This window comes from Trifolium pratense, linkage group LG3 (genome assembly GCF_020283565.1).
Source record: "Trifolium pratense cultivar HEN17-A07 linkage group LG3, ARS_RC_1.1, whole genome shotgun sequence".
Taxonomy (NCBI): Eukaryota; Viridiplantae; Streptophyta; class Magnoliopsida; order Fabales; family Fabaceae; genus Trifolium; species Trifolium pratense.
The window spans coordinates 16,755,342-16,776,925 of record NC_060061.1 but is presented as its reverse complement, the minus strand read 5'-3'; the positions used below and the strand labels follow the sequence as shown (position 1 = coordinate 16,776,925).

The window sequence follows — 21,584 nt, the reverse complement described above, 5'->3', positions numbered from 1 at the left end:
ATAAAAGAAAAAAGACACAAATATAAACTTAAAGTGTTTACAAGTGCTACTGTTTGGTGTGTTGAAACAAGGAACTTGAGGTCTTTATATATAGCATTGAGCTCATCCACTCTTCACTTTTCTAAGCAATGTAGGACTTCTGAAATATAATTTCATTGACATTTTTTCCTTCATTAGAAATGTGGGACTTACATTGCAATCAACTCCAATAATCTCCACCTTGATTGTAATGGTCTTCAATCTTCATTGTCTACACCCACAATCATTGTCTTCACCGACAATCATAATTCTCATTGTCTATACCGACAAATTAAATTATCATGCTCCACCATAAAGAGTACACTACACTTGGAACTAAACCATCCAAGAATTTTATTTACTTGGAACTAAATCATCCCAAAATTTTGCTTCACTTGGAACCAATTCATCCCAAGAATTTCATCTCGAAACCTTGCTAAAAATTTATGGTGCAACTTCCATGTTGGCTTTCTCCGAAAGTTCATCATCAGCCATCGAGATAACTGCATACCTTGCATCAATGCCAACCAATGCCCGCATGCAGCACGCTATCATCACACACATTGCATCCATGTCAATCGATGCGCATGTGCCACCTGAACAACTTCAAACTACTCTAGAACCATCTTCAGGCCATTGTTAGGTTCCAACAATTCCAGTTTAGTTACATCACCTAGTAAACCTTGTTTCACTAGTCCAACTAAACTCATGTCACTAGCAAGTACCCACCCGAAGATCCATAACTTAATCAAAACATGAGAATCACCACTATTAACCGATGCATAACCAATAATAGTAGAACTATCTAACAAGTATCTACCTACTATGTATGCATCAAAGTTCAAGAAAATACCTCGCATCGTGTTAAAAGAAACTCACTCATACCTTGAACCTTATAAGTTTTCCCGTCTCCAAGATGAACAACTCCACCTTCAACTAGCTCTAGGGATTCAAAAGTATTTCTTCTTCAAACACATGTGATAGGAGCTTCCAAAGTCCATGACTCAACACTCTACCGATTCCCAACTTCCACTAGCACCTCCGCATCCTCATAATATGTTGTTGTTTCAGATGTAACCCGGATATTCTTAGCACCGTATCTCTAGACTGATGTCGAGTATTATTACCACCCGCCTCTCCATGTTGACCTTGTGTAACCCTGATTGCATCAACACATCCTTGACTTGATTTTCCACAAGTAAAACATGATTCTTGCATCAATTTTCTTTAGCCTAAACTTCACGGCGGACTCCCTACTCTTGAATCAAACCAGAAGCTCTGATGCCAGTTGTTGGGAAAAATAAGTATAGAGAAAATAAAAGAATGCAATCACAACACAAGATTATAACGTGGAAACTCCAAAACCGGAGAAAAAAACCACGGTCGTTGTCAAAACCGACAACCAGAGAATAAACACTATGTGAAAATTGTTACAACACATAGACTTCACTCTCAACCACCCCATGTCCTAGTACACTTCACACTCTCCAAATTAAATATTTGAACTACATCTCAAATAATCTTAAACAATAGCATAAGAGAAAAGAAAAAAGACACAAATATAAACTTAAAGTGTTTACAAGTGTTACTGCTTGGTGTTGAAATAAAGAACTTTAGGTCTCTATATATAGCATTGAACTCCTCCACTCTTCACTTTTCTTAGCAATGTAGAACTTCTCAAATATAATTTCCTTGACCTTTTTTTCTTCCTTAGCAATGTGAAACTTACATTGCAATCAACCCCAACAATTGCATCACACAGTCTAGAAATCCATTTCTTATTTGTTCGTTCTACTCCTCACGCGGTGAAGAAAAAATATATATAAGCTTTGATACCCCACAAACAACTAACTTATACATTAATGCACTAAATATTGTCAACACTCCAGAATTTATAAACACAATTACACTACTTCAAGACTTCAAGATTATCTTTCACACTTTATGATGTAAAAATTTCTTATAATCCAGTTATATTTTTATTTTTTTAGGCAGCTTAATATAAGAATAACTTAATATATCCATCAACGGAATCCACACATCAGCAGCATAATTTAAACTAAGTTCTTGTAAGATTTGCTCAGAACCCATATCAATTGAAACATTAGGTTTTTTTTTTATAAGCAAAGAAACATTAGTTGACAATAATCAAAGTAGGAGTATATTATTAAAGGACCTGTCTAGATAAAGTTACACTATTCATTTTTATCTTCTTCCATTTTTATATTTATAAAACACACTATTAAAGGATACTAATTAATACTTTTGAAAGAAAAGAAAAAAAAATGTATTATTGACGGTTGGGTGCTGGGCTTTTATGCCAAGAAGTCACAGCTAAGATGTTGTTTGTCCTTCTTTTATTTTTTTTATTTTTTTTTTTTGAACGGCAAATATATTATTAACCAAGTCTCTGCACAAGATGAACAGAGACTGGTATAAAAGTAACTACATAACAAGGCGCCGTATATAAGCGGAACGCCAAAATATAACACCAAAGCAAACACCACCTAAAAAAGGTCCACCTCCTATTCCCAAAATCAGCAAGGCACCCCTTAGATTTCAGACCACCAAAAGACACCAATCCAGCCACAAAAGTTGCCACTAGATCGACTCTAACTCCCGATCTCGAATAAAACATGACCGGCCCATCAGAATCCAAAAAACAGCTTCTTTTATTATAACTAACAGATACTAAAAGAAAAGATGCAAGTGACATTTTGTGTTCGGATATGATGAAGAAATTAGCCACTAAATTTTATTAAAGTATATGTCGAGTTCTGATTAGACACAAAGTTTGAATAATTGAGGCTTTTAGAGGCAGAAAATTCATAGGCAATTTTTTTTAATCACACAAATTAGACATGAAAAATATTATTTTACACTATAATAGAAAAGAAAAGGTCCAAATCATGATCATGATCAAAAGTAAAAAGATTCATGTGTCGAGAGAGACACAAATAAATAAAAACTAAAATGATTTGATTAATTCTTTTTTAAAAATTATTATATTATATCATCTTTGTACTTTTGTAGTTACTCAATTATTATGCACACATTTTGTCACTTTTTATAGTAGGAAAAGAAAAAGAAAATAACTAAAGCTAAGCACCCTTGGGGAACAAGCTTCCCCCTAATGTCCTTTAACAAAAATGAATTAAACAAAAGGAAAAGAAGTAGTAGTATCTAACACAATTAACGAGAACGAGGAGGAATGACCGTGTATGATCTATTTGGTAGGAAGGAAAGAAAGTATGAAAGAAACAAAACACGAAAATTAATAAATGAATATGGACTAAATTTTAGTTTAAATTGATTCATCGGTTTTCATGTTTTCCTTCCGTCTTACTATCCTTCCAACCAAATGGAGTTTAAAAGATTAGTACACGAATTAGCTTTACAACTTACAAGAAGCATGCAAAATATGAACTCTTCAACATTGAGCATGGAGGATGGAAAATAACCTCTTCCACGAGAGGTTAAATGAAAGTTAACCCATGAAACTTATTAGCCATATCTATGATGGTTGCAAAATCAAACTCAAATTTAAACTGCGAGAAGGACATCAATCAAGATGGACTAAGACTTTATTTGATAAAAATAGCAGATAGCTGATAAGAATTAATTGATAGCTTATAGTGTATATTTGATGGTTGATGATTTATTGTCAAAAAATGGTTATATAATATACAATATATTTCTTTTTAGATACAATTTTTTTACAAGAGATATGTTGATTTTTTCATCCTGTAACTTATAAGTCCAAAGTTTGTATTGTCAAACAGAGCCTAAGACCATGCCAAACAATCGTCATCTCATTCAAAATAGCAAGCATGCTAAAAGCCTACAGTAAAAAAACAAAAAATTATCCACGAAGCTTAACTCAACTAAAAAAATATTGTTAGGTTAGACGCCATAATCAGGATTCGAACCTCTGCTCATCCACTTGTGTGTGTGAATTTACAATGATTATTATCATTTCAATTATTTAAAAAAAAAATATGTAGAAAAGATATTTTTAGAACATTTAAGATATTTGCGTAAAAAAAAAATAAGACATCGACTGCACTATTTAATTTCCAATTATATCTGTAGAATTAGTTTCTTAACATAGGCCTCAAGTTCTTGTAAAAAAAAAAACATAGGCCTCAAGTAAACTTTGTTAGCAATTTCCTTTTATAAAAAAAAAAAGTAAAAACAAAATTATCTCAAAAAACATATCGCCCACCGTGGGGCTCGAACCCACGACCACAAGGTTAAGAGCCTTGCGCTCTACCAACTGAGCTAGACGGGCTTTTTAAAAACACATGAAAAGATGAATGTTTAAACTTTCAATATATTGCTTAAAAAAAAACTTTCGATATATTGAATGTATTATTTTTAAGTTTTTTTTTAATCAGTGTTATTTTTAAGATTATATTTGTACATGCCTTATTTTAGCTAAATAGAGAGTATTATCTTAAGTGAATCGATTCGACTAAAATCAAGTTTATGTTACAATGATAGTTAAATTAGAAAATTGATCTCTTAACTTATTTATTGGTTTCATATTTGGTCCATTAACTAATTAATGTTACAAATTGATCCATTATATTTGTTATATTGGTAATTTTCGTTATATTTTGCAAATTTGTTATTGTTGCAACTGTTACATGGAGGATCATTATCCACTCCATATGGAATCCGGCTAATTCACTTCAGTTGAGGGGGCAATTTGTTTATAATCTAAAATTTTCAGGGTGCATTTTGCTTTTAGTTTGTTGAATTTAGGGACTGATTTGAATATTTTACAAGATTATTGTTGTTGTTGTGGTGGTGGTTAGAGTTGCTGCCGCAACTATTCCCTCTCTCCACTATTTCCTTTATGTTTTCTCCCTTTCATTCTCTCTATTCCGCCTCTCTTCCTAGTTTCCTATCTTATTCTCGGACTAATTTGTTTATTTCACAAGGATGTTGTTATTATTGCAACTGTTCTCCATCTTTTTCGGCCGCTCTCTTTTCTCCTCTCTCTACCCCCACCCCCGCTCTTTCTCTCTCCATCTCCCTCTGTTTCTCTCTAACACCCCCCTGTTTAGACAAATTAAATTTCAAGTTAATAGGCATCACATGTACTGTTAACGATCATGTCATCATCGCAGACTGAATCAACGAAAGTAGGGGGCAACTTCACATATGCCACTCAATTTATTTGACATTTCAAAAAATTTAAAGGGATATTTGACAAATTTTACGATTTCAAAAGGGTATTTTGCTATTCACTATAAATACTCCCTCCGTCCCATTTTATAAGAATTTCTTTGACTAAATGCATTATTCATATGTCTTATTTTGATCGTATTTTTCTAAAAATATATGAATGTAAATATTAGATCTTGTTTGATTTGTTTCGATGTATATTTTTAAAATATCAAATTTCTATAATTTTTAGTAATATAAAATTAAAAATATTCATAATCAAAAATATGTATTGACATACATGCGATGGTCAAAGAGTTCTTATATTTAAAGAGTTCTTATATTTTGGGACGAAGAATATAAAATCAAATATACATATAGACGGTTGAAAGTACTCATAGGAAGTGGGGTAAAAGGGCAACCCCAAAAGTGGAAGGAAGAGTTGTTTCTTTCTTGTTTTTATTGTTTTTCACAAATATAAAAAAAGGGTGAGAGACATACATACATACAACAGAGTATTCCTATCCAAATTCCAAAGTTTTTCCCTTTCTCTGATATACACCACTACTACTTTTTCATCCTCTTCTCTCAATCCAAACAACACAACCTTTAGTACTGTCATAGACAATTACTATGTTGGAAGTACTTCACATAACCCACAAATGGTAACAAAAACAACAATAACAACATCATATGATTCATAGCATAACCAGAACCCTCAATTTAGCAACAAAAAATGGCTGTTGAAGAACACAACAACAATGAATGGCCACCAACAGGTTCACCACTTGACCTTCACAGAGATGAACATTGGACTAACTTTGACAGTTCAGTCAATGCTGTTTCCTTTGGTTTTGTAGCTACTGCTATTCTCATTTCCATGTTCTTAGTTATGGCTATTTTTGAGAGATTTCTTAGACCCATTTCACCTCCTATTTCACCTTCCGGTCGCCGGAGCCACCGTCACGTTGAGTCTCAGATAGGTTCCAATGGCAAACTCTCTTACCCATCACCCAAAGTAAGTTATCACTAAAAAAAAATCAATTTTTTTATCTCTAATTTGGTTCTAGCAAGTGATGAAAGTAGAAAGACTTAAATTTTTAGTGCTACTAAAAGTGGTTTCTTTTTCTATGATTCCCAATTTTTTATTTTATTGTTTAGTGTCAGATTTGTTTTTCTAGTTTAGCTGACAATGCTGTTAATTTTTTCTCTCCCCATTTGGTTGGTTGTTTTGATTTCTTAATAAGTGATTATCTTTAACTGACTTACTTTAAAAAGTTGTTTTTTTGTTGTTGACTAATTTTGTTGTTCTGTCAAATATAGTATGTTTCTTCTCTCAGAATGCTAGATCTAGTGTTTTTCTGAGAATTTATTGTCTTGTTTTGTTTCTGTTTCTTGATGAAATTCTCTGACATGTTTAATTCAATCTGTATTTATATTTGTTCAGTGTCTTCCTTATTCCTTAGCATCTCCATGCATATTTTTTAATGTTCTTTGAAAAGTTTTGAGCATTTTCCATGTTCATTTGGAATCATGGTTTCCCACTAGAGGTTTCTTTAGTGTAGCTAATTGTAAAAGGTTGTTACTTTTCTCTTATTTAATTTGTCCAAACCTTCAATTATTATGCATTGTTTTGCTTTTGTGAAATTATATAATAATGGATTAATAGTTTGGTTTCATAATTAATCTCCAACTTTCCCTTGAAATAGAAGCTAGCTAGAGCACATATCAGATCTGAATTTAGCAATGGCTCATGATAAATCATTTTTTTCCTTCTCTTTCTAATGAAGTTTTAACTTAGTTTGTCCACACCCTATTGGTATTTTTCAATTTGCACGTTCTGTCAACAATCTTCATCATCAAAATTTATGATGGAACTGTAATTGTCTTCAAGTTTTATGATGGAGGTGGGAGTGGTCCTCCTTGCAAAGTTTCAACTTAACAATTGGTCCCTAGCCATAAGACTAGTGATATTTATTTGTACATCTTTTTGTGGTTAGTGTTGAGACCCACATTGTCCTTTGGTTGTTCATTTGCTATAGCACCACCTCCATTCTTTGATGATTGATACCGTGTACGGTTGGTCCATGTCTGTGATTATAGACACATGGTCAACTTTTACGTGCTAGGCTTATCTTTTTTTGACGAGTATGAATCGAACTCAATACCCCACCTATGGTTTACAACACTCATATACACACTGCGCACCAACCACTTACGCACTAAACCGTGGTGGTAACTGCCAAACTTACTCCCCCCGACCTTAATTATAAGCAATTTTCCACTTTTTAGATTCATTGGATAACTAATATATCTGACCTTAATTATAGACCAGATACATTAGTTCTTCGATGAATCTAAAAAGTGAAAATTTGCTTATAATTAAGGCCGGAGAGAGTATCTGCTAATAGAGAAAGTAACCATATGATATATTTTACTCTTTATTTTATGTATTTTTCTTGGATTATACACAGCTTTTAATATTTTAGTTTTTAGTTTAGTATCCTATAATGAGCTAGTTCTATGTAACTATAGTGTTGTCTACCCTATGCCATTTCATTGGTGGAACACCTTGGACCTACCACCTTCTTATCCAATCTTTGTTCAGTAGAAGGGCACAACTTGATAGTTATTTGATAGTTGATTAGGACATTGTCTGTAATGGGTCTGTTTCTTTTATCTTTAACAAAATTATTAATGATTCTTTGGTATTGGCCAATGGGATTTGGCAGTGAAACACTTCTCAATCAAACTATATAATTTAAGAGCTTATTTGTTTGGTATTTACATCACATTAAAGGATCTTAGTCCAGTGTTGATGGAATACAGATTAAAAAATATGAACTTTGAGCAAATGCTCCATGCACTTAGAATTTCTACAAGGATTCTTTTTATTGTTTATGACAATGATACTACCTAGAGATCATGTTGGATTTCTTTTTCTTATTATAAAAAATGTGATATAAAAGTCCTCTCGACATTATTACTGTAACAAATCATTGCCCGGTAGTAAATTGGATTAGAAAAGAATCACATAGGAAAGTAGAAATATAGAATGCGGATCTTGATTCGGTATATCTGAAACTGTTATTAATTGATGGGATGCGCCTTTATCACTATCTTGATAACGTGGTGACTTCAAGCTCATAAATTTTATCGCTGTAATGTTTGAAGAGTTAAAACTAGCCTGTTAACTATAACTAAATTGTGAAAGACAGAAAGCTCTCAATGTGTTCTATATGCGCAAAACGTTGACTTTTTAAATCCAAAAGCAGTTATATTGTATATTTTATTTCTCTGAGCCATATGTTTTAGATAGTTGCATTTAATATCTGGTGTATTGCTGTCGAATTTATGATACATTGTTTATTGCTTCATTTCATTTGATACACAAGTGAGGGCTACTAGGAGTAGTTTCTGTGCATATTGAATCTCACTGTAAACTTTGATTTTTGTTGTTGATTGATGCCATATATTTCATTAGCTAGATCTTGGTTCATATGTTTAGCATCGGTTCAGTTGTCCGAATCTTTGCAGGATCTTAATGCTCTTAATTAGCTAAGCCTGATTGAATATTTAGCTAAAAATTTGTAGGGTCTATTTGCATATTTAAGCCTAATTTGTATCACCACGTAGTTCGCTTCATCTGTTAAATAGTCTAACCGTGATCGATTTCACGTGGTTGTTATCAATAACATGTTTTATTCTATAACACACAAGGTTGTCGTGTGCTGTTGAAAGTCATGGCTTTATACACACTAAGCAAACAAAGAAGCAATTGTTGGTTTCCTCTATTGTTACAATGTTCAATGGTTTGTCAAGTCCTTGTTAGTTGTGTATTAATTTCATCCTGGTTTTTCTACACTCTGCAGATGACTGTATATTCAAGTGAGGTTTCGGTTTTAATGCCTGGAGATGTGATTCCTACATTCATTGCTCACCCTGCTCCGTGTTGTCCAGAACGGATTTCGTGGCCTTCTCATCAGCATAACACGTTACCTTGTTCGACTTCAAACACTAGGCCTAATATGACCAATGAAGTTTGAATGTGACAATGTTCACCATATTGCATCAAGGGGTTTATATGCATTTTCTGTGAAGATCAAGGGGTTTTTCTTCATTCCATTTTTACCTTGATGAATTCTCTTAATAGTTTTTCTTACATGTAATATAGGATTTAGTTTAGATTTTGCAATTGAAGCACAAGATCAATTTCTGTCTAAACTTGCTTTCTTAATTTTGATGATGCTTTGGAAGCATTTTCTTAATGATGTAAATCTCAGTTATCAATAGATTTATCTTGTATGAGTCTCCTCTTGCACACTATATATAGTATTGTGAAGAAGGCATCCCATGTACTGTACTTCGGTTCCTGTCAAGTGTCGTTTAAGGTTATGAGCACGCACTTCTTAAAAAGTCATCGAGTGTGCCAATTTATTTCGGTATAATAAAACGAGTTTCATTTACCAATATATAAATGTTTATTAATGAGAAGGAAAAAAAAAAAGCAATTAATGTTTTATTGATATTTAAAAAGACCAATAATATGAGATAGATGGAGTAAGGAAAATGCTTAATATCACGAAGCCTTTTTTCGCGACAGAACACGAATGTGGCGGCAATAACATTAACTTTGCCCTTTTGCTTCTTGTTAGTAGTTCTCTCCTCAAATATGAAAAACACCGAAAATAAATGTAATGGTCTTCTTATTCTCGCCGAACATGAAATTAATTTTGATATTCTCAAGTTCTTCGACAAGCATTTTCTCGACCTATCAAACTCCTCCTCACTACTAACTCTTCTTGCAATCATCTTTCTTATTAATGAAAACCTCCCCCTCTTCTGCAACATTGCTATTTCTTTGAATTCTGTTTGAGCCAGTATTTTCTTCTCACTCGCCTTGAGTGTTTCAATCCATGGTTTTTATAAATTGGGGTCCCGGTTACAAATGTGTTTGTTGCTATTTCGGTCATTGTGATTGCGCATGTGAATCGCACTACGAAATCATGGGATGGTTACTCTGGATCTTTTTTATCAGCAATTTCTTCTGTTGCAGCTGCATGATTAGTTAGATACTAACTCATGTTCAAATTTTGACATAGTAATCAATGAACTATGTTTTGGTGTAATTAAAGTCTTTCTGTCATGGTAGTCTAGTCTCAAAAAGTGTTTTAAGTTTCTCTAAAAGCTTCAGATGTTTTTGCTTCTTCTAGCTCTTTCATTACTTGTTAGTCATATGTATGATCTAAAAAAGGTTTCATAAGTAAAATTTGACGAAGAATTGTTCTAGTAAAGATTTGAATTTGAATTCTGTTAATGAAAACGTCTTGATATGAGTATAATACGGGTATGATTACTTATTTAGTACCATGATTTCTCTAAAATTAGTGCAGTAATTATAGAGTGGGACTGGCCCGGAAGGAGCAGGCCACCACCTTAGGCCGCGCAGATATGTTTACTTAACCTAATTGTATATAGAAATTATTTTGGTCATCACAAACCTCACTCGTCACTAACCTAAATTTTTTTTAGAAGATTCGTCGTCTTTCGGAGGGACACCTAATGGAAGTGCTCTAGTTCAGAAGATTCTTCGTCTTTTGGAGTTGGATTGGGAGGTGGTTGTGTACTACTCTTATCGTGAGGCAAACATGTGTTTGGATGCACTTGCTAGTATGAGGTGCTCTTTGGGTTATTGTACAAAGTTTTATGATAATTGTCCAAGTCAGTTAAGTAGCCTGTTACTTGCTGATATGTTGGGGATTAGTGGATTACTACCCCTAATATATATATATCGCTATTTTTTTTTTTTAAAAAAATCTTCATATTGTTTATACATTCAAAACTTAGAGTAAACATAAATCAATAATTTCTTAAAAGAAATTGAGGTTGAAGCAAACATTACTCACACTTCTTTCTCTTGATTTCAAGAGTGTAATAAAAACCATAACCCATTTGAATTTCAGTGGAGGCAGATATTGACGAATTTCTCCAAAGGTATGAAAAACATAAAATATTATATTCTATAGTGTCCACCACACCATGGATACCAAGTTGGTGCTTTTATGGTTTTGGGCTCAATTTTGAACTTAGAGATTTGAGCCTCCAGACATTCCTTCTTTCTACATGATTGATGGCAGATAATTTATTTGTCTCTTATTATGCTTCAGAGGAATGAACCTATGAAAGAATCCAAATTTTTTATTTTATTTTTATATAGATGGCACTCTAAAATATTATTCAAACTATAATCCCACCAAGATAAAGCAGCAGTAACGAATTTGATATAAAAAAAATTAAGGACCACTATATTGGTTGTAAACGGTACAAACATAACATGGGTTTCCCTCCATCCTCAAATCAAATTCAGTACTAACACTTATCACATTTGCTCAAAATTAATAAGCCTCTTAAGTAGTTTATTTATGGCATTTTTACTAGTACCATTGTTTACGTTAAAATTAACTAATGTGCAGTTTTTAAGCCATCTACATAAAAGAGATAGAATAAATAGTTAAGACTAGATGTGAATGAAAAAAATAATGAAGTGAGATATCTATTTATACCAAACATGATTCAATTTTTTTAAAATAAATGGGATATAGCCGTTGCAGTTCTCATTTATACCATGTGTCAATTTGTAATCGTTGGTAAACAAAGCAATGCCTTGCACTGTAGCAACGATGGATTGCTTTGAATTATCCATGTGCTCCTGACATAGAGCGTTGCTTTTCATGCTAAAAAACACCGATGTGTATGCTCTAACAATACTTTAGTTTTGAAGATTCTACTCCCTACACTCACCATATCTAGCCCCATACCCCCACAAATTATGTCAACTTCTAAACTAGTCCTCCAAGTATTTTAATTAAAACTCCTATTGTAAAAAAAACAAAAAACATTTAAAAAATAATCCTGAACAATAGTAAGTGTACTTCCTCCCTCTTAAAACTAATAAAATATAATAAAATTAAGAAATATTAAGGTTTTTATATACAAATCAAGAAATATAATAAAATTGTCAAAAAGATATATCACTTCTATAAAATTAAGCTTATTAACACAATAACATGTGATGTGACATAGATAGTAGATGTTTGATCACTTGATGCGTGATATTTGGTTATTGATCGGTGCATATGAAAACTAATTTCTCGAAGCAACTTAAATTAGTTTTTGCAGTTGCATGCGGTTAACAAAAATAAAATCAAATGAATATAATGGTGTTACATATTAATTAGGGTAAGTGAAACAAATCTTTCATCAATCAATGCATTTATAAATTTGTTTTCGCCATTAGATCAATAAATCTTATTATCGGATCAAATGATATGTGATATTTTATTCCAATGAAATATTTGTCTCATTTGTGCTTGTCAAACAAAATCAGAAATCAAAGAACATACTGGAACGATGTATTAAAATAAGATTCATTTATCCTTGTGAGCTTAGCTCAATTATTAGTGACATTGCATTATATATATATACCAGAGTCGGGATTCAAATTCAGACCCCACTTATTTACGTTAAGAGTAAAATTTCTAACCACTAATATTATTTTTACACATCTTTTGTTGCTAAAGTGAGCATAGAGAATAATTGACAAAGTTAGAAATCATGGATTAATAATTTTTATGTTATTTTATTAATTATCAATATATTCGGTCCATTGGACCGCCTAATCTAATTTGGGGTCAGTTTTAGTATAAAGTTGTTCCTTCTAATCCGCTCCCAATCATAGTTGCGGAGATGATATCGTGATCCTCTCTACCAAATTCAGCGTCAATTATCACTCGACCAATTAACCATATGTCAAAGATGACTTGTGAGTTGTGATTAATAATGGTAACAGTAATAGTATTTACACCAAAATGCATTAACTCCAAAGATCTAACAAGGTACAGAAATAAATATAAATCACAATCAGTCACTTTCACCCGGTCAACGGTGGCTAACTGGTGGCGCCACCACAACTACCACCACAATCACCGGAAAATTTCAGAAACCTATATAAAAATAAAACATTCCAATGACACCGATGGATTTTCCAGCGACTCATTAACACTAAACCGTTTACTCTCCATTGCCGGTATCTCCGTTTGCCGGCGACCTTTCTCCGGCAACACTGTTCTCGACCTTGCAACCGGAGCTCGATTCGTTTTTCTTGCAGACTGGCTCCTACCCACGACTGATCTAGCCGCAACGGTGTCGGCTCGAGTGACCGGTAACCGAGACCGTCGGAAAGAATACTCACCAAGATCTCTCCGGCGATGTATTCCGTCGTTGACCATTTTCTGACCCACTTGCTCTCTGCACTGAACAAATCTCGCAGACCCAAAATTCCTTGAACCATGAACCACCGTTGTAACACTTCTGTCGTCAATATCACCGGGAAAGGAACAGTTTTTAAGCAATTTGATCGGAGAACCGTTGACCCTTTTGCCGGTTTTTTCTCTGCTAGCTATTGGCATTGTTGGCATGGTTTTTCTTAACCTGCAAGATTCTGACCTATCATGGCCTTTGTCAATGGACAATGTTTGTTTCTTCTGATTAACCTTGTCATAGGCCTTTATGTTTCTATATGGCTTTAGTGGTTCTGTTTTGATAGTGTTTTTTGGGTTCTGTTTGGGGGTTTCTAAAAGCACTTCTTTTACTTTTTCTTCCTCTAGTTGAAAGTTTGTTCCATTTGTTTGTGAAGATTTTGGTGGTTGAATTGTTGCTACAGAAGTGGTTAAGGCTTTATTACTGCTTACACAGCAACCCATTTGGTAAAAACTGCTGAATCAAGTTGAGGAAAGGTTTGTTAATGGTTTTGAGATTGGGATTAGGATTTTCTCAAAGAGGTAGTAGTAGCATTCATTATAGAGTATACTGCATTCTATAATTAGAGGGGGCATATAGTAATGTTAGTTGAAAAGAGTGTGTGTTTTGGTGAGTGTGTAGGGGGGGGGGGGGTGCATTTATTGGGACATTTCTACTAGAATTGGGGTGAGCAAGCATAGATTTTGACAGAGTCATACTCACACACCAAGGCATTAAAAAGACAATAAAGAGTGATAGGAACTTTGGTTAGAGTGAGAATCGAACTTACATCACTCAGAAATAGTGCTTTGTAGTACTAACCCCTTGTGCTTCCAAATGGTGGAACTTTGGTTAGATTTAGACAAAAAACAATTCAACTTTTTCTTAATGGAATTAACACTGGATGCCAAACTGTTGTTTTGTTTTATTCACCTTGCTCTCTCCCAAGTGAATGCAGGGTTTTAAAATAGAGAGAAATGATATTTTGATGTCAAATGGAGGTCTTTTGATTTTCATGTATATTTTTGGTACAATTATATTAGTAGTTCTTTATCTTATTTATTTATAACAGTTTAATTTTTTTATTTTATTTTTTCGTTTAAATTCTTTATCTTTTGTGAAGCGCACATTAAATCCTTCTTTACATTTTTTATTCAAAAAATACTGATACATTTTGTGATATTTTTGTGAAGCGCACATATAAGTTCTTTATATTTTGCGATTTTTTGTGTGTGCAGAGGATGATGTAAGTGGAGCTGTGATATGTGCCCCCTGCAAGTTTCTATGTGATATTAAGTTCATATTAGTCTTGTTTAAGAAAATTTATCGGTTAGCAAAACTGTTAAACTTGTTTCTAGTCACACTTGTGTTATGTAAAATTTAGCAGAGTCACAAAGATAAATCTATGCAATGTATACTAAATTGTTATGCAGATGAATTAACTAAAGTATGCAGAAATTAATTAACCTCATCAGATTTTTTGGAATCTCTCTTCTCTTAGATTCTTATCATGAATTAATGTGATTTCTAATAACACATCATAAAGTCAACACAAGGTGTTGAGGAAATTGGTAGGTCCCAGATTGCAAATTTGCAACTCATCATTTGATTATTTCCTTTCATGAATTGAAAAATGAGCTATTCATGGACCTCACATGATCCTTAGTTGTGTGAACAACAATTGCTAATACTTTATCTACTCTATAAACAACAATTTTCAATGAATGAAAATAGAATTGGAAGTTGGAACCAAAGTTTGAATTAGTCACTGTGTAGTGTGTTGTAGTTAGCTGTCACTTTTGGATGTCTCTTTCTATGTGTACATATACTTGACTCATTTTACATGGAGTTTGGTTGATCAGAAGCTTCTCTTTTCTGTCTTTTTTCACTCATCTTGGACCCTTCCTGCATTTATATCTAGTTTATCTGACTATGATCTCTAAAGGGTAAGTTTTCCTTTATCAAATATACTCAAAGTTTATCCCTTTTTGTCTCCTTCTTTTGGAAATTTTTACATGGAAGTGATGATTTTACAGATTTCTCATATTTTAGCTATTTGCATTATGATGTCTATAACTTTTGAGTAAACACTAAATTTAGTAACTAATGTCTCAAGTATGTGAAATATGTTTAGTTAGTATCTGTTGAATAGATGCTACTAAGTACTAACTTAACTGACAAGTTTCCATATATATTAAAGATTAATTAGGGGAGAGAGTGATACTTTACTAAATTTGAAATTTACTCCTAAACATTTTTCTCTTATCGTGATTAATTATGGTTCACGGATGCAGCAATCGGTAGCTTGTATGTGGTTCTGAGGTCACCTGCATTCCCTGGTGTTTTTTTAGCCAATTTCCTTTTCTTATAACTTGGCTCAAAATATTATCATTTTGATTTTCAAAAAGAATGTTACATTGAAAACTTTTCTACTGTAGTGTCATTTCATTATAAATAAGATCTTCCAAATGGATTCTGAAATGATATGCTAGGATTATCCTTTTTCCATATGATCAAAGCATATTATTATTGTAACCAAACAAGCATATTATGATTGGCTTAGATTCTTTGAATCTAGTGGAGGGTAAAATGTATTGATTCCATTATCTCTTTTCTACTAGATCTCTTATTATAGCAGGGATTTTGCAGAAAAGATGGGAATCCTTTTAATACTGCTATTATGATTTTGTCAACAGTTGGTTCATTCCCTTTACCTTTATTGGTATTTTAAGTATAAGAGTCTCAAATTAGTTGGAAAAATGGATGTTGGACATTATATAAGTGAGACGATCCATAATGCCTTAAGATTTTTGGGTCAAGATGTGATGTCTAAGTCACTTATGTGATTGCTCAAAGCCCAATGTGATGACACTGGACCACTTCATGACCCAACAACCTTTTGGTATAGCTCCTTCAAAAGAACACACGCCTAGAAAAGTAAGAAAAAAAATCATCTACTATCAGATTTTGGTATACCAGATAAAAAAATCCTTTTGGTATACGTGTCACGCAGTTTTTGATCTCACTGCCGGATCTCAAAAGAATGGTAGAGATTGTTTTGAACTGATTTTGTTTTGTGTAATCTGAACAGTTCGATCTCAGATAAACAGCCAAATCAAAAATTGCATGTAACCGCGTTATTTTTCTATTGCAGCGGGTCCTTGTCCTCTACTATCATGGAAGCACTGATGCCTGTAATTTCTAGGTGGTCTTTCAAATCTAAGAATAGTTTGAACATGTCCACATTGGACTTGTGGAAAGAGGTGAATAACTTTGAAAGATAAGGCAAGTAGTGTATGCAAATGCAACCGTAAAATTACTATGTTAAACTTAAATAGTTTTCATTCATGTTTCCGTTATAATTGGGATAATGTTCATTAAGCGCAACTCTTTTCGGTTTTGTAACTTTGTTAAATAAACTTTATATTCTTCATTTTGTTTCTGTTTATGAAGTGTCTGCTATTTTTTTGTCGCATAATCCAATTTGCAGAGAAGGGGGAGTGGTGCATTTTTTAATGCTAAAAATGATGAGTGATAGAAATTTAGCGAGTGTACTAAATAGTCGTCAAGTAATAAAATCAAAGTTTGTATTCACATTAATTGTTTCAATTTTGACAAAACAATTAAATTAATTTAGGATTAATAATTAAACTGCAAAGGGGGGAGTTTAACTTAGTTTGGATTTTTATCATAAACTTAGAAATAACTTGGATTCAAATCAATGGAAGAGAAGCGATTGGTCCTTGTTGGTTCATCTAATTACTACTTCTCTTGGTAACTTTATGTATGATTACAAATTGCTCCATTTAGTTTCATGGTTAGATTAAATCTCAAGTGATTATGCCCAATATCTTGGTAACATAATCCTCTGCATTGATCATCGATTCCTAATGTCTTAAGTAATCTATGATCAATTGAGGATTACAGACTTTAATTTGTTAAATCTCAATTAACAATATGAAATGTCTTAAGTGAAAGTCAATTGATTAATTATTCCTAGATCGATGATTCATTCCTATCGTCATAGTAAAACAAATCATTGAAATCATCATATAAGTAGCTAATTCATATAAAACACTAAGCATAAAGAATAATCAAAGAAACTAACTTCGTAATTCATTGATCATATCAAATGATAATCACATTGTTCAAGAGAAATAATAATCAGAATTCCCTAAGGACCAATCTTGAAAATTTAGTTACACATAGTAAGGGATTTGGTTTTTTTTTTATAAGCAAACTTTGTATTAATAAGGAGTACAAGGAGTACTCAAATCCTTACAAATACAATAAAATCCCTTAATTGTTCAGTAGACATACTAAGGGATTCACACACCAATCATAATAAGAATAATTACAAAATTTTCCCGAACGCCCAATAAACCATAACCATGAAATGAATTTGATTTGGTCAACCAATTGAACGTGGTTAGCAATAGCTCCCTGAAACACAATGTTATTACGAAGTTTCCAAATGCACCAAGTTGTAGCAAGTCAAATAAAATGTCTTACCTTTACTCCCTTTTTGTCTTTCAAAATGTCTCCAAAAAGAATTAAAATGCTTCCACCCTTCACCCTCATAATTATACTCATAGCACAACCAACAGGAAATGGAGCTCCACACTTGTCTAGTGAAATGACAATTGTAAAAGAGATGTTTGCAATCCTCTAAACAGGGACGGACTTAAGAAGGGTGCTATGTGGGCCTATGCCCCCACTTTGATGTGGATTTTTTTTTTATATACTGCTACTATACATATATATTCCATTATATAAGAAATAAATTAGTAAATAAATTTATAGCAGTCTACACTCAGGCCCACACTCACTTGATCCAAAACATCCATAAATTCAACTCTCATATTTACCTTTTTCTCATGTCTTCTTCTACTGACCAGCGACAACACGGCAAGTGCCGACGGCAACACGTCATTTTGCCACCGTCAAAACTTCTCTGTTCAGCATCGTACACTCCCTTGTTCAACATTCCTCCATTTTTTCTTCTCTTTCTCCATTGTTAGATCTTCTAAGAGGTAAACCCTTTATTTTACTTTTTTAATTTAACTATAATTCTTTAAGCTTAATTCTTTCTTATGCATTCATTACTTGTTTTATTATTGTAATCAAAACTGAACATATATTATCACCTTGTTGAACTTGAATTTGTGTTATCGGATGAAATTCCATTGTTAGGGTTTTTTAGTATTTGCCATGAATGAAAATAGTTTTAATTGTGTCATTTTTATTTTACTTCTAGTTCTAGCAATAAACAACAATGGAGAGATTTTTCAAAAGAAAATCATCAGAGCAATCATCGACTTCTAGGTTAAGGACAAAAGAATTTCATATTATCATCCAAGTGATAGAGATTAAATTAGAAATGGTTGAGGAAGAAGGAACAGATGCAAATCAAAAGGGTGATGCATTGAGTTATATGCAATCTTTTGAGTTTATTTTCATATTGCACTTGATGAAAAATGTTTTAGGACTTACTCATGAATTATCTTAAGCATTACAAAGAAGTGATCAAGATATTGTAAATGCTATGAAATTAGTCAAAGTGACCAAAGAGAGATTACAGGCCATAAGGGATAATGGCTGAGATTCTTTGCTCAATGATGTTTCATTATTTTGTGAGCATAATGAAGTTGACATTCCAAATATGAATGATTTATTTAAACCAGTACAAAAAAAGTCAAAGCGAAGAATGGAGAAAGTTTCTAATTTATATCATTTTCAAGTTTAATTGTTCTATGAAGTGATTGATCGACAAATTCAAGAGTTGAATAATTGTTTTACAGAAGCGAATACTGAGTTACTTCTTTGTGTAGCTTGTTTAAGTCTGAGGCATTCATTTTCTGCATTTGATAAGGGAAAATTGGTTTGTTTAGCGCAGTTTTATCCTTCAGAATTTTTCCCGATCGAACTATTAGCACTAGATTGCCAGCTTGAGAATTACTTCTTAGATGTATGCTCTGATAATGAATTTTCAGAATTAAGGGGGATCAACGACCTCTCTATAAAGCTAGTGGAGACCAGAAAACATGTTGTGTACCCGTTGGTATATTTACTTTTGGAATTATCTCTGATGTTATCGGTGGCAACTGCAACAGCTGAAAGAACATTCTCTGCAATGAATATTATCAAGAATCGGTTGCGAAATCGCATGAGAGATGACTGGTTAAATAATTGTTTAGTTACTTATATCGAGAAAGATATTTTTCTGGATGTTGAAAAAGAGAAAATTATTCAATATTATTAAAATATGAAAGGTCGTAGAGAACAATTATGATGTATTTTTATGCCTTTGAAAGTGTTATATTTATTTAATGATTCAATTTTATAGTGACCCCACGACGCAAAACTTCTGGGTCCGTCCCTGCCTCTAAATCAGTAAAACAAAAAACACACGTTACATCATGAGAATTGTTTAATATACCTCTATATGCTAAATCTGCTCTTGTTGGGAGTTTTTCAAAAATTAATCTCCATCCAAAAATACCAACTTTTGATGGAACATCATTCTTCCAAAGGGACTCTAATGCTGTTAACGTATTCTGGTTTAACTCGGACACAATCCTACTGTTCAGCAGAAAACCATAAACGGATTTAACAGAAAAATACCTGAATTGTCCGGTATCCAGCGCCAATTGTCCTGCTGATTTTCTACTATTTCCACGCCAACCAGCAGCTGCCGCAAATCCAGCAGCTCTACCTCCTCCTCTGATATCAAATTAAAACACCAATTCCAATTCCACATTCTATTCGCACTACTACCAACCAACCGCTTAGCAACCTCAACATATTGATCGAATTTTTTTGCATATAAATTTGGAAACAACTCTTGAAGAGGGGCAGCCCCTATCCATTTTTCATTCCCAAAGCCAATTCTTTTCCCATCTCCTAGAACGCTACTGACATGTTTTGGAAACCAAACATCGTCTTCTATTTTGCCCACCTTCATCATATCCCTCCACCAAAACGAATCCTTAACACTAGGAAATACACCACCCGACTCAACAAATTACGTAAATGATTTCCATAACGGAATTTCAATAAATTATACCACATCGCTTCCGTATCTACCACACACCTCCACTTCCACTTGCTCAAGATTGATTAAAAATTTCCAAATTTTTCACCCCTAAGCCACCCTTATCTTTTGGTAAACAAATATGTTCCCATCTAACCCAACACAATTTTTTTTCATCCATTCCTCCACCCCACAGAAAATTGCGTTGCAGTTTTATAAGATCATTGATAACTCCTTTAGGAATTAGGAGGCTTAAAAAAGGAAAAGAAATAAAGCGGCAAACTAGAAAGGACCAAATTTATCAAAGTAACTCTACCTCCAATTGATAGATGACGTCCATTCCAACAACTTAGCCTTTTTCTCATCGACTCCACTACCGGCTTCCACGTGATCAACCTTCTCGGATTGGCTCCCACCGGCAATCCCAAAAATTTAAAAGGAATTGTTTCAGCCCTACAAAGAAAAAAGTTGGTTGCAGCCTCCACGAAATACTCATCAACATTGATCCCATAAAGGTAACATTCTAAGGTAATAACGACTAGCTCAAGAAATAATCGCTTTAACAAACTTATGGACAACCATATTCGTTTGTCGTTTAACAAACTTCACGTTAAAATTCGAATTTAAAAACAAAATACTTTGAATATTATATATAAGGGACTTATTTAAAAAGTTTAAATTTCACATTCACCATAAACTTAGGTAACACTTATTTAAAAAGTTCAATTTTTTTTTTTATCGATTTATTTAATTTATTATTTGACCATGATTTTTTTTCTTCTTTTTTTGAATAAGTTTGTTTACCATTATGAATTACTTTATTTATTTTAATTAAGGGACATCGTTATTATACTCTCATGTTCTTTCTTAAATGTCATTTTTTACCACTACACATATGTCAATGCAGAATTTTGATCAATAATATTTTTAATTATGTATTGTTAAAAGAGTTTTTCTATCATGTGCAACTTTACACATGTTAATAAGTTCAAAATAGTAAGTTTGCATTGGAATTTGTGAATTTCATATTAAATGTTTGATTTTTTAATAAATAATTATTGTT

General features: G+C 32.9%; 2 protein-coding genes, 1 long non-coding RNA gene and 1 other non-coding gene across 4 annotated transcripts; 2 read left to right on the top strand and 2 right to left on the bottom strand.

Moving 5' to 3' along the window:
• Positions 1-4,236: 4,236 nt before the first annotated feature.
• On the bottom strand, positions 4,237-4,309 carry TRNAK-CUU. The gene has a single exon. It is a non-coding gene; the product is annotated as a tRNA-Lys (tRNA).
• A 1,298-nt stretch (positions 4,310-5,607) lies between these two features.
• LOC123918062 lies at positions 5,608-9,601 on the top strand. Its single transcript, XM_045970000.1, has 2 exons — positions 5,608-6,208; positions 9,063-9,601. Exons 1-2 carry the CDS (start codon positions 5,927-5,929, stop codon positions 9,234-9,236), a joined length of 456 nt encoding a protein of 151 aa, XP_045825956.1. The 5' UTR covers positions 5,608-5,926; the 3' UTR covers positions 9,237-9,601.
• A 3,592-nt stretch (positions 9,602-13,193) lies between these two features.
• On the bottom strand, positions 13,194-13,952 carry LOC123914669. The gene has a single exon (XM_045965858.1). It carries the CDS (start codon positions 13,950-13,952, stop codon positions 13,194-13,196), a length of 759 nt encoding a protein of 252 aa, XP_045821814.1.
• A 733-nt stretch (positions 13,953-14,685) lies between these two features.
• On the top strand, positions 14,686-16,921 carry LOC123919023. Its single transcript, XR_006813007.1, has 2 exons — positions 14,686-15,434; positions 16,643-16,921. It is a non-coding gene; the product is annotated as an uncharacterized LOC123919023 (long non-coding RNA).
• The last annotated feature ends 4,663 nt before the right edge of the window (positions 16,922-21,584 follow it).